The 13,358-nt window shown below is 44.0% G+C and overlaps 1 protein-coding gene across 1 annotated transcript; it reads right to left on the reverse strand.

Annotated features, from left to right (window-relative positions):
• Positions 1-705: 705 nt before the first annotated feature.
• Positions 706-13,318, reverse strand: vash1 (vasohibin 1). The gene is made up of 7 exons (XM_056477382.1): positions 11,890-13,318; positions 8,147-8,235; positions 7,340-7,396; positions 5,394-5,468; positions 3,203-3,584; positions 1,625-1,734; positions 706-974 (listed from the first exon to the last, which is right to left on the reverse strand). The coding sequence occupies exons 1-7, from the start codon at positions 12,295-12,297 to the stop codon at positions 902-904; spliced, it is 1,194 nt and encodes a 397-aa protein (XP_056333357.1). The 5' UTR covers positions 12,298-13,318; the 3' UTR covers positions 706-901.
• Positions 13,319-13,358: the final 40 nt, after the last annotated feature.

Here is a 13,358-nt window from a genome sequence, read left to right on the forward strand (position 1 = left end):
AGGACTGTGGTTCCAGAGCAGAAGCAGACAGCCATATTACCGGCAACTAGCGCTCTGCAACTCTCACATGGTCGCCCACTGAAGCTAGAGCTGGGAGACCACATGGGAAAGATAGGTTGCTGCTGGCAGTGGTGTTAGTGAGGCCAGCAGGGGGTGCTCAACCTACAGTCTGTGTGGGTCCTAATGCCCCAGTATAGTGAAGGGGACTGCTCAGTGAGCGTCGTCTTTCAGATGAGATGTTAAACCGAGCTCCTGACTCTCTGTGCTCATTAATAACCCCAGGATGTCCTTTGAACAAGAGTAGGGGGGTTTAACCCCAGCATCCTGACCAAATCTGCCCACCGGCTTCTGCCCATCATGGCCTCCTAACCATCTCCATATCATAACTGGCTTCATCACTCTGTCTCCTCTCCACCAATCAGCTGGTGTGCATTCTGGTGCAATATGGCTGCCGTGGCGTCATCTTTAATATTAATATTACCAAAACAATTCAGTGGATGAAGACTAAAAATGTTCGCTAACTCAAAAAATCTGTGTAAATTGAGATTTGAAGCAGACTTTACCAACACTGTTCAGAAAACAAGACTCTGAGGATGTTTTGCTCCTCCTGTATCTTCATTTAAGTGCTTATACTGGAAGACTAAACCCTAAAAGAGTGTCAGATCTGATCAAAAGGCACAATAAATGGACTACATTAGTGTCTAGTAGAGTTAAAGGTTAACTGCACTGTATTTACAGAATACATGTGACAAGCGTGATGCAGAAATCAATATAAATATGATGCACTGATGTGTCTATTCCACTCAAGGAGATGTGTGTTCATGTCTACCCTTGTAAGTGAGCACATTCTGTGTGAAACACCATGCATTTCCAGTCTTTCTCGGAGGTGTTGCTGAATCTCTCACACCCTGATCTGGTACCCGTTCACATCCACTGTGGGTCCGGCTGACGCGGGCCGCTTCTCTACCGATGGCCTGTGAACACAGCATTGACTGAGGACACGGTTTGGTGACTGAAAGAGATCTGTGTTGTGAATAATCCAACCCAGGCTCATTCTGAATATGTACCCCTGTATATATTCCTGGAGAGCGCTAAATACGTCCCAGGAGGCGTGTTTATTGTGAATCCTCCAGAGGCCGCTGTGTATGCTTTTTCGGAGCTTAAATTTCTCTCGCGAGTGCCATTCACACCTGCTGTTCTCATGTATATCCACCAGAGGCCGCTGTCGACTGACCAATCGCCCCACTCTCCTCCTTCCCTAAACCCAACTGACAGTGCTTTCAACAGCAATCCAGAAAAAGAAAAGCCCTCACCTGATTTTTACCATGTTTTCAGATTTTCTCACCCTGTTATTTACTTGTTTATTTTACTTTTTGCCTTTCTGGAACCGTTCTTCGCCAGACTCAAACCCGAGTCACTGGACAAACTGGTAACAGTGGAAAATCCGGCCATATGGAGGTAAGCGGTCAGCTGGTAGCATGAAAATGAACAGCACCATACCGCCCTGTAGCGTTTGTTTTAAATACAGCCGTACACACCTCTGGGTACATAATTCATGATCTCCAGAAATGTATACAGGGGTGTGTTTTCAGAATGAGCCTGTGTTGCATTAATCTCTGCGTACCGTCTGTCGCTCTGGCTGTTCTTGCGCATTGGGCTGCCCGGGTTCCTCAGAGGAGAACCAACATCCTTCTTTCTGTCTTTAGAGGGCGACGGAGGAGCTGCTTTACCAATCTGAAACACACAAACACCTGAGATCAACACAACGCATGGCACTGTGTAGCTTTTATTACTTCTTTTATAAACTGCAGTATTTTTACTAAGCACACTCATTCTCTTGGCCAGGTCAGACATTTGCACTGGTAAAGGTAGGTAAGCATTAAGATGCTTTAAAAACGGTCAAATCTAATAAAAAATAACCATGGTGTGCCCCGAGGCTTTGCATTAGGTCCTCTGCTGTTTTCAGCATCTACATGCCTCCTGGGAGCTTAACTGGAATGCTAATGCGAATGACAGCTCTGTATGTAGAGCTCTACATTTAGATTTAGGTTCTTTGAAGCATCTTCGAGACGTTACCAAAGTGGATTTAGTGTGTTCTGTTCTTCAGGTGATTCCAGACAGACTGGATGATGATCAGATCTGTGTGTGTGTGTGTGTGTGTGTGTGTGTGTGTGTGTGTGTGTGTGTGGCTGCTGCAGATAATAATCTTACTGTACAATTACAATTAATGACAAAATTAATGTTTACAAATATAAACTGATATTTCAAACTGACACGCTACAGACAAATACAGAAGTAACCCACTGAAATCCTGTTTTTGCTGAAAATACTGAAGACTTAGACTTCTGCACAGTACTGTATATACATGGGGGAAATAAGTATTGTTTTTCCTGGGAATAATATTTCTAAAGGAGCTGCTGAGACAAACAATACAAACATACAAATAAAACAAAACAAATCTGGAAAATGAGTTCTGTGTCATAATAGAACGACTCGAGGAGAGAGCGCTGAACTGCTGACATGTGTTTAATACTGTATATAAAGGCTTTTACGGGAGCTGCAGCTTAAAGACGCCTCTCATATGGAGGAATGAAGCCTCATGCATTGCTCAGGTGTGAGTTTCTCACAGACTTCAACACAGTGTCAGAATCTTGATGGTTCTGTGGGTCTCGTCTATCAAATCTGAGCTTTATTCTGTATTCTCTATTGGATTCGGTTCAGGTGATTGGCTGGGCCATTCTACAGCTTGATTTTCTTTCTCTGAAAGCATCTGAGAGTCTCCTCTGCTGTGTTTTGGATCATTGTCTTGCTGAAATGGTTTGATCTTCATCCTCCTGCTAATATAGATGTTGGACTGAAGCAGCTGATGTTGATTTACACTGAGGAGGAGCAGAGGGTTGCTGAGGAACTACTGAGAGATTTCAGCTGCTGTCTGGGCTTTCACTGCTGAACTACACCTCCCTTTATTCATGTGTTCAATACTCTTTCCCTGCATCATTTCAGTTTATTGTACACAACTTCTTTTGCAAACTAATTAGCTTTGTTTTCCTTCCTTTCCTTGATTTCTTTGGTTGTTATCAACGTCCGGTGGAACATTTCAAGTTAAACGACGCCTTTAGAAATGTTTTCTGATGAAAGTGTTGACATTCCCAATACTTATTTTGTTAATGTTAATGTAGATAAATGTGTATGTTTACGATACCTTGAGCCTCATGTCCCGCGTGTGTCTCTCCAGCTCTTTCCTCAGCTCTTCTCTGGACAGTTTATCTACATCCAGCACCGAATGCTTCCACTCGATCTGCTCAACACTGTGTGGGTCGTGGGACACGTAATGGCCGATCCTGACCCTGCAGAGCGTGTGCCAGTGGCCGCGGTACGCCTCCTGGAAGTCCAGCAGCAGGTCGCTCAGTGTTTTGTACTGCAGTGATTTGTACATCAGGTCCTGGCGGCGGCTGATGCCCAGAGCGCCGAAGCGCCCGCCGCTGTGAACGCCCAGCACGATGTGACGGAAGTGACTCCCTGAGAACTGAGTTTTAAAGCTGAGAGGAAAGCGCTCAACACTCGGCATGCTGTTGGTGAGGTAACTGAGCCATCGCAGGAGTTAAGGGAGTCACTGGGAAACAGGTAACTGGGTGTACAGTTTTTGACTCTTCTAAAGCATCAAAATACTGTAATGTGTTTCAGAAACCTCTAAAAAACAATGCAGCAATTCCACACAAATGTCAACCTGGCAAAAGATTTAAAAAGAGCAGATTCAAAACAAATAGGAAAACAATTATTGATTGAGAATCTCCTATAAACGTTAGCGATTCATTTAAACGCTCTCCTCACACACATCTGACATCTGAAAGTGAAAGCATCTTCCAGCATCAGTGTTTGAGGTAGATCTGTGATAAATCTGGCTCTTGCATTCCTACATTCTCCTTCAGCTTAGTCCTTTTATTCATCAGGGGTCACCACAGCGGAATGAACTGCCAACTATTCCAGCATATGTTTTACACAGAGGATGCCCTTCCAGCTGCAACCCAGCACTGGGAAACACCCATACACACTCATTCACACACACACCATCAGTTCATCAATTCCCCTATAGCGCATGTGTTTGGACTGTGGGGGAAACCGGAGCACCTGAGGAAACCCACTCCAGTATCCAGAACATGCAAACTCCACACAGAAACACCAACTGACCCAGCAGGGACTCAATGACCTTCTTGCTGTGGGGTGACAGTGCTAACCACTGAGACACGGTGTCTTCCTACATTTCACTTATAATAATTAGTTGGCTCCATATTAATGAGTGTGTATGCTATATGTGTCTTAATGATCCAGTCATCATCTCAGAACGGTCTCTCTCCTTCTGTTGTATCAAGTTCAGTCTTACTCTGACAGGACTACATTACCATTAGGCACTACCACAGAGCACTTTTCTGGACCTGAGAGTCAATAATCTGTCTAAGCTCTTAATGCTGTACGTCTTCAGGACACCCAAAGAGTCCTCCTGCTGCCAATAACCCTCTTTCTGTCCCTAAGATGACTTGCTGAAGCAGAAATCAATAGCAGAGCCATCTGCAACCCTGTTTATTCAGGATTTACCATAACACAAAGACCGTGAGACAATCTAGAAATATTGGGATGGCACGGTGGCTCAGTGGTTAGCACTGTGGTCTCACAGCAAGAAGGTTGCTGGTTCGAGTCCCGGCTGGGTCGGTTGGTGTTTCTGTGTGGAGTTTGCATGTTCTCCCCGTGTTGGTGTGGGTTTCTTCCGGGTGCTCCGGTTTCCCCCACAGTCCAAACACATGCGCTATAGGGAAACTGATCAACTAAACTGGCCGTAATATATGAGTGTGTGTGTAAATGAGTGTGTATGGGTGTTTCCCAGTGCTGGGTTGCAGCTAGAAGGGCATCCGCTGTGTAAAACATATGCTGGAGTAGTTGGCGGTTCATTCCACTGTGGAAAATGAAGAATGAATCTAGAAATATCCTTCAGAAACATGCACTAAAGATGGTGTGGTACTCTTGGGCAGATCAGAGCAGTGCACTGACACACGTACACAAGCACTGAGACGTTTTAAATCCTGATAGCTGCCGCTGTGTGGGAAAGGAGAACTGTTAAACGCACTACGGTGTGCCTCAGGGCTCTGCATTAGGTCCTCTACAGTTTTCAGTGTATTCGCTTCCTATGAAGAGTGGATCATCTTCTATTGTAATCCTAGTGAAAGCTCTATATATACTCTATGACTGAACCAACCGGAAACACTCAAGTGCAAAACTGTAGTGATAATCAGAGTTAAACACACTTCATATATTCATAATAATCCAGACTTGACAACAGCACTGATGCGTGATGATATTAACAGTTTCACTCACACTGTGAAGTCCTCAGTAAAGGATACATGCCAAGGATAACAGCCTCCAAACACTTGATTGGCAGAGCTTCTCTGGTCATTTCCTTGGCAATATCCATTAATCTGAGGAACACGTGACAGGTGATAACCGCTTGTACAATAACCATTACACACATGAAGCGTAGAGCGCCACACATACATGCTTACTGTAGGGAATGTTTAGCTAAATTAGCTTTACGCTGAAGATAACAGAATTTTACATTATATAGTATAAAGTTCCATTACGCAGGTGTAATGGATATCCATTGTATTTTGTTTATTTATTTTAGGATGTATTTCAGCATTAGGATCTTTAATGTGTATATGTAGTCTACGTACAGCAGAACATCAAATCTCTCCTAAAGGTGACAGTAAACTTAACTTTACCCCTTGATTTGGATCTGATGACTGCATTATTCTGCTCTTTATGAATGATTATTGTATGTTGCTGTGTTACACTGAGCCGTAACAGACTGCTGCCATCAATGCTTATCACTGGGAACAGAAATTAAATGCATCTAATGGCATTATTTAAGCCAGATTGTCATCACTCCTTCCTGGCTCTTCATTAATTAGGCCAGTGATTCACTGATACAAGCCCAATATACAGTCCTCTGTTGTTCACAGTGTTTATATGACACGGCTTCACCCAAAACTGAACATCATTTACTCGCCCTTCACTTGTATTTGTTCCAAACATCAGTTTCTCTCTTCTGTTGAACACAAACGAAGATATTTAGAAAAATGTTGAAAACCTGTAACCATTGACTTCCATAGTAATCAATTTTCCTACCGTGGAGGTCAGTGGTTACCTGGCATTCTTCAAAATATCTTCTTTAGTGTTCAACAGAAGACAGAAGCTCTTTAAAATTAAAGGTTTGGAAACACTTGAGGGAGAGTAAACTGTAAATTTACATGAAGGAGGAGTTCATAAGACTGTCATAACACCTTTATAATCATAAACGAGATGTTGTGCATGTTTATGACAACTGTTATTAACTGCTTTCAAATGAGCGAAGTGAGAAAGTTGTCATAAGCATGCATAAACTCTCATTCACATTCAATACATGTGTCATTTATGATTATAAAGGGTTCATGACAGTCTTACGAACACCCCTTCAAGTTTTAGCTACATTCTGATGCAGTTTTTATGTTTATTATTCATATTTTTAGTCACTTTATTTTGGGGTACAATTGTCGCTATTAATAAACCATTAACTAAGACGTTTAGCTCTAATACACTCCTCCTCCTCTGCTTATGAATATGTGATTAAGGAAGTAGTTGGGATTATGAACGTAGAGTAAGATCATGCAGGAAATGTGCATTATAAACACTGATAAACAGTTCATATCTTAATAATAGGCACATAATAAACCACTAGTTAACAGAGAATACTGACCCTTAAACTGAAGTGTTAGCATCGTCTCTAATGTTTCTGTGAGTGCATTTATCTATGATGGTGTAAAGTCAGAATTATTCACCCTCCTTTTTATTCTTCTTCAGATATTCCCCACATCATGTTGACCAGATTGAGGAGTTCCTCACAGTATTTCCTCTAATATCTGCTCTTCTGGAGAAAGTCTTGTTTGTAATAAACCACTGTTATACAATGACTTGCCTAATTACCCTAACTTTACCCTAATTACCCTAGTGAAGCCTTTAAATGTGACTTTAAGCTGAATACTAGTGTCTTGAAGAATATCTAGTCTAATATTATGTGCTGTCATCATGATATAGACAATAGACATCAGTGATTAGAGATGAGTTATTAACACTGTTATCTTTAGAGATGTGTTGAGGAAATCTGCTCTCTGTTACACAGAAATTGGGAATTCTGATAATAATTCTGACTTCGACTATATGCATATCTATGCTTGCGCTCTGTTCTACTCCTGTGTGTCAGGTGTTGGAAAGGCTTTGAATTAGAGGATAAATCGTGAGCAGATGGTCTTACGCTGTGAGCGGCCGGCTCTTCTTGATCTCGAAGAACTGTGTTCCAGTGTGATTGTATCTGAGAGACCATGTTAAGCACAAAACACACTGTCTGTCAAAGGAGAAACAGTCAACCCACACTAGAATCCCCACAGTAAATCTGCTGCACTCACATGGGACGGGATATCCCAGCACACACAGTGTCTCACTGTTCATGACATTTGCAGAGGTTTGGTTTGGTCTTCTTCTGCTCTGCGCTTTCATTTCCATCTGCCTACACTGAGCTGAAACCCTGACAGAAGCTTAAAGCAGGACAATCATGTTTAGTCAGGGTCAAATCCCATCCATCCTGCCGTACAGTGCATAAACAACAGTTCCGTCAAATATTCTCTACAGGTAATCTAATATTTTATATCACTAATAGTTTAGTGTTAACTCTTAAAACAGTCTAAATAAAGAAATGAATGCTTCTTCTGCAGTAATATAACGTCTTCCACTCTCTATATTTAAGACTATTACAAATGTGTTCATGATTTCAAAAGAATAAACTTTCCTTTTCTGCTCAGTCTCACTATTCCAGCATATGTTTTACGCAGCGGATGCCCTTCCAGCTGCACACCCAACACTGGGAAAACTCCCAATTGTGGTGATAAAAATAGAAACGTCTATTGTTCTGCCTGATATCTGAACTGGTTTTGAGCGTGGAATCACTTAGGTTTGATAACGGTCTGCTTCTCCAGTTAATGCATGCTGATTTCAGAGAGTTGACATGTTGATTTTAACATCAGCAAGACAGAAACACAGGGGAACACACTGAGTGAAAGGATACTGCAAGTCCCTGATGTATTTCTGTATGGCTTCCAGGCGGTGGGCAATACTGATGCTGGGCTGGAATGTAGGCACACTTGGTACTGGAATCTGCAGAGCAAAATCACCATGCTTTCACATCAGTTTTACATATTAATCATGTTTCCTGTTAACATGATGAGAATGTATTTAAAACAATACTAAAGTTCTGTGAACATCATTCTAACAATATTAATTTGCCTTCTTAAACAACCATTAAAGATGTTATTACTGTATGTGTTAGCTGATCTTCAGGCATCATCAGTAATGCATCATCACTGTGCTTCTGAACTCACTGAATATTGATCACACGCATCTGATTCAATCAGTCTACGAGGGGTAGTTCACCCCAAAATTAAAGGAGACATGTTTCAAATGATTAAAAATAAACACAAAGAAATGAGTTCAAATCAAGAGTCACGGCTCCTGATGACACACTGAGGGCTAGTGAGTAGTTTACCTGTTACTTAGTGAGCAGGTGAGTTGACCTGTTGACCAGTGAGTGGATGAGTTCACCTGTTGACTAGTCTACTCTACTCACTAGTGAACAGGTAAACTCATCTACTCACTAGTTAACAGGTCAGCTCGTCTACTCACTAGTCAACAGGTCAACTCGTCTACTCACTAGTTAACAGGTCAACTCATCTACTCACTAGTCAACAGGTCAACTTGTCTACTCGCTAGTTAACAGGTCAACTCATCCACTCACTAGTCACCAGGTCAACTCATCCACTCACTAGTCACCAAGTCAACTCGTCTACTCACTAGTCACCAGGTCAGCTCGTCTACTCACTAGTCAACAGGTCAACTTGTCTACTCGCTAGTTAACAGGTCAACTCATCCACTCACTAGTCACCAGGTCAACTCGTCTACTCACTAGTCACCAGGTCAACTCATCTACTCGCTAGTTAACAGGTCAACTCATCTACTCACTAGTCACCAGGTCAACTGGTCTACTCACTAGTCACCAGATCAACTCGTCTACTCACTAGTCACCAGGTCAACTCATCTACTCGCTAGTTAACAGGTCAACTCATCTACTCACTAGTTAACAGGTCAACTCATCTACTCACTAGTCACCAGGTCAACTCCTCTACTCACTAGTCACCAGGTCAACTCATCTACTCGCTAGTCAACAGGTCAACTCGTCTACTCGCTAGTCAACAGGTCAACTCGTCTACTCGCTAGTTAACAGGTCAACTCGTCTACTCACTAGTTAACAGGTCAACTCGTCTACTCGCTAGTCAACAGGTCAACTCGTCTACTTGCTAGTTAACAGGTCAACTCGCTAGTTAACAGGTCAACTCATCTATTCACTAGTCACCAGGTCAACTCGTTTACTCACTAGTCACCAGGTCAACTCGTCTACTCACTAGTCACCAGGTCAACTCGTCTACTCACCAGTCAACAGGTCAACTCGTCTACTCACCAGTCAACAGGTCAACTCGTCTACTCACCAGTCAACAGGTCAACTCATCTACTCACCAGTCAACAGGTCAACTCGTCTACTCACCAGTCAACAGGTCAACTCGTCTACTCACCAGTCAACAGGTCAACTCGTCTACTCACCAGTCAACAGGTCAACTCGTCTACTCACCAGTCAACAGGTCAACTCATCTACTCACCAGTCAACAGGTCAACTCGTCTACTCACCAGTCAACAGGTCAACTCGTCTACTCACCAGTCAACAGGTCAACTCATCTACTCACCAGTCAACAGGTCAACTCATCTACTCACCAGTCAACAGGTCAACTCATCTACTCATTAGTCAACAGGTCAACTCGTCTACTCACTAGTCAACAGGTCAACTCGTCTACTCACCAGTCAACAGGTCAACTCGTCTACTCTCCAGTCAACAGGTCAACTCGTCTACTCACTAGTCACCAGGTCAACTCATCTACTCACTAGTCAACAGGTCAACTCATCTACTCACTAGTTAACAGGTCAACTCATCTACTCACTAGTCAACAGGTCAACTCATCTACTCACTAGTTAACAGGTCAACTCATCTACTCACTAGTCAACAGGTCAACTCATCTACTCACTAGTTAACAGGTCAACTCATCTACTCACTAGTTAACAGGTCAACTCATCTACTCACTAGTCACCAGGTCAACTCATCTACTCACCAGTCAACAGGTCAACTCATCTACTCATTAGTCAACAGGTCAACTCATCTACTCACCAGTCAACAGGTCAACTCGTCTACTCACCAGTCAACAGGTCAACTCATCTACTCATTAGTCAACAGGTCAACTCGTCTACTCACTAGTCACCAGGTCAACTCGTCTACTCACTAGTCACCAGGTCAACTCGTCTACTCACTAGTCACCAGGTCAACTCATCTACTCACTAGTCAACAGGTCAACTCATCTACTCACTAGTTAACAGGTCAACTCATCTACTCACTAGTCACCAGGTCAACTCATCTACTCACCAGTCAACAGGTCAACTCATCTACTCACTAGTCAACAGGTAAACTCGTCTACTCACTAGTCACCAGGTCAACTCGTCTACTCACCAGTCAACAGGTCAACTCATCTACTCACCAGTCAACAGGTAAACTCATCTACTCACCAGTCAACAGGTCAACTCATCTACTCACTAGTCACCAGGTCAACTCGTCTACTCACTAGTCACCAGGTCAACTCATCTACTCACTAGTCAACAGGTCAACTCATCTACTCACTAGTTAACAGGTCAACTCATCTACTCACTAGTCACCAGGTCAACTCGTCTACTCACCAGTCAACAGGTCAACTCGTCTACTCACCAGTCAACAGGTCAACTCGTCTACTCACCAGTCAACAGGTCAACTCATCTACTCACTAGTCAACAGGTCAACTCGTCTACTCACCAGTCAACAGGTCAACTCATCTACTCGCTAGTCAACAGGTCAACTCGTCTACTCACCAGTCAACAGGTCAACTCGTCTACTCACCAGTCAACAGGTCAACTCGTCTACTCACCAGTCAACAGGTCAACTCATCTACTCACTAGTCAACAGGTCAACTCATCTACTCACTAGTCAACAGGTCAACTCGTCTACTCACCAGTCAACAGGTCAACTCGTCTACTCACTAGTCAACAGGTCAACTCATCTACTCACTAGTCAACAGGTCAACTCGTCTACTCACCAGTCAACAGGTCAACTCATCTACTCATTAGTCAACAGGTCAACTCGTCTACTCACTAGTCAACAGGCCAACTCGTCTACTCACTAGTCAACAGGTCAACTCGTCTACTCACTAGTCAACAGGTCAACTCATCTACTCAGTAGTCACCAGGTCAACTCATCTACTCACTAGTCAACAGGTAAACTCATCTACTCACCAGTCAACAGGTCAACTCATCTACTCATTAGTCAACAGGTCAACTCATCTACTCACCAGTCAACAGGTAAACTCATCTACTCATTAGTCAACAGGTCAACTCATCTACTCACTAGTCAACAGGTAAACTCATCTACTCACTAGTCAACAGGTCAACTCATCTACTCACTAGTGACCAGGTCAACTCATCTACTCACTAGTCAACAGGTCAACGCATCTACTCACTAGTCAACAGGTCAACTCGTCTATTCACTAGTCAACAGGTCAACTCGTCTACTCACTAGTCAACAGGTCAACTCGTCTACTCACTAGTCAACAGGTCAACTCGTCTACTCACTAGTCACCAGGTCAACTCGTCTACTCACTACTATCAGTGATAGTGTTATAGTTGTACCTTGGGCAGGTCTCGGGTTCCCCGTATCCTTCGGGCCAGCTGTTCTCCATCGGGGTGTATGCGGGCCACGTGCCTCCACATCTGCTCCCAGGTCTCCTCGTTCACGGGCAGTCCACCCCTGTTAATGATGAAGGGCACTCCACCGTCCCGCAGGTCCTCTCCCTCGTCCTCCGGCTCCTCATCCCGTTCCTCCACTCCTTCCAGACTGATCTTCAGGCCCGCCGAGGGGCACGGCTGGGTCACACACGTCCCGGCTGTAGTACGGCTGAGGGCCATTCTCCGGGGCGAGGAGCCGTGATGGAGTGTCCCGCAGCAGGACACAGGCATCAGCAGAACACACCAGCCTTCCTGAACGGGGGATTTAGAAGGGACTGGTGCTCCTACAAACCTCCCAGCTAACAGGCTCATTCAGAGTCATGGTCATACTAGCAGGACATCATTGAAGTCTGCGCGAACCGGACGTTGAAGACACTTTTATTTCAGTTTGTTGATGTACTTCCAACTGAAAGGGAATATCAGGGGGCGGGGCTTTCTCTTGTGTATCATTCCCTCATAGCAAACAACGGTTGGAGGGGTGTGGTTAGGAATATTGATATGCAGTTGCTATGGAAGCTGTCAACAGAAGGACCTTTACTCCACGCAAATGGTCAGACTTGATCAGACTCTTTTCAGTGGATTAACTAGCGCAGAGGAATTGTTCAACTCAAAAACAACCGTGTACGGGAGCAAAACATTGTCGAACAGCCAATTTTGATTTCACGCAGACTTTAAAAGGCTATCATTCACAGAAGGTTGTTCTGAAACATTAATGTAACGTTTTTTTAACGTCACCACTGCTTGGAGAACATTCACACACAGACACAATAGAGCACGTCCTTAATGTGGATGTCTGAAACTTGCGGAACGCTAAAAACGTCTTTATAACGTTAATGTAGCATTAATGTAACGTCCATCTCACGTCTGCTAGTGATCGGGGCAGATCAGGATGTCTGAAACACACACACTGATCCGCAGGAGGAACTCAGATGCGGGAAAACACCGCTGATGCTGGTCTTCAGTCCAGAAAACACATGATCCTGTCAGAGGAACACACTGATTCTGAGGATTACAGACTCTCACACAGAACACAGCGCGTCTGTCGATAAACAGCATCTCATCGTCAGTCAAGGATGTGAAAGTAACCCGCGAGGAGCGTTAAATACCGGCGTGACTGATAATAATCCGCGGACAATGCGGGCTCGGACGCTCCTCTGACGTCATCGGCGCGCGGTCGGTCGCTCGGTCCGTTAATCTGACCGGCTCATTTGTTTATCCGTTCACGCACAGCTCCACGCTGAATCGGAGACTGCGGTTTGTTTGGGTTCCCGGTTCGAGCATCGCCCGGTTGCAGGAGCGCAGATCCCGTTATCCCGACGCTGACTGTGACGCCCGGTTCAGGAGCGTCTCGTGTGAACAGATTCCTTTCAATG

Source organism: Danio aesculapii, chromosome 17 (assembly GCF_903798145.1).
Source record: "Danio aesculapii chromosome 17, fDanAes4.1, whole genome shotgun sequence".
Taxonomy (NCBI): Eukaryota; Metazoa; Chordata; class Actinopteri; order Cypriniformes; family Danionidae; genus Danio; species Danio aesculapii.

What these genes read in the sequence shown, in the direction of transcription:
- vash1 (XM_056477382.1), bottom strand. Translation starts at nt 12,297, where the DNA reads ATGAGCCTGTTAGCTGGGAGGTTTGTAGGAGCACCAGTCCCTTCTAAA. An exon ending in AAATACATCAGGGACTTGCA is followed by an intron (nt 7,397 to 8,146) that starts GTATCCTTTCAC and finishes ATGGTCTCTCAG; the next exon opens with ATACAATCACACTGGAACAC. An exon ending in AAGAGCCGGCCGCTCACAGC is followed by an intron (nt 5,469 to 7,339) that starts GTAAGACCATCT and finishes CGTGTTCCTCAG; the next exon opens with ATTAATGGATATTGCCAAGG.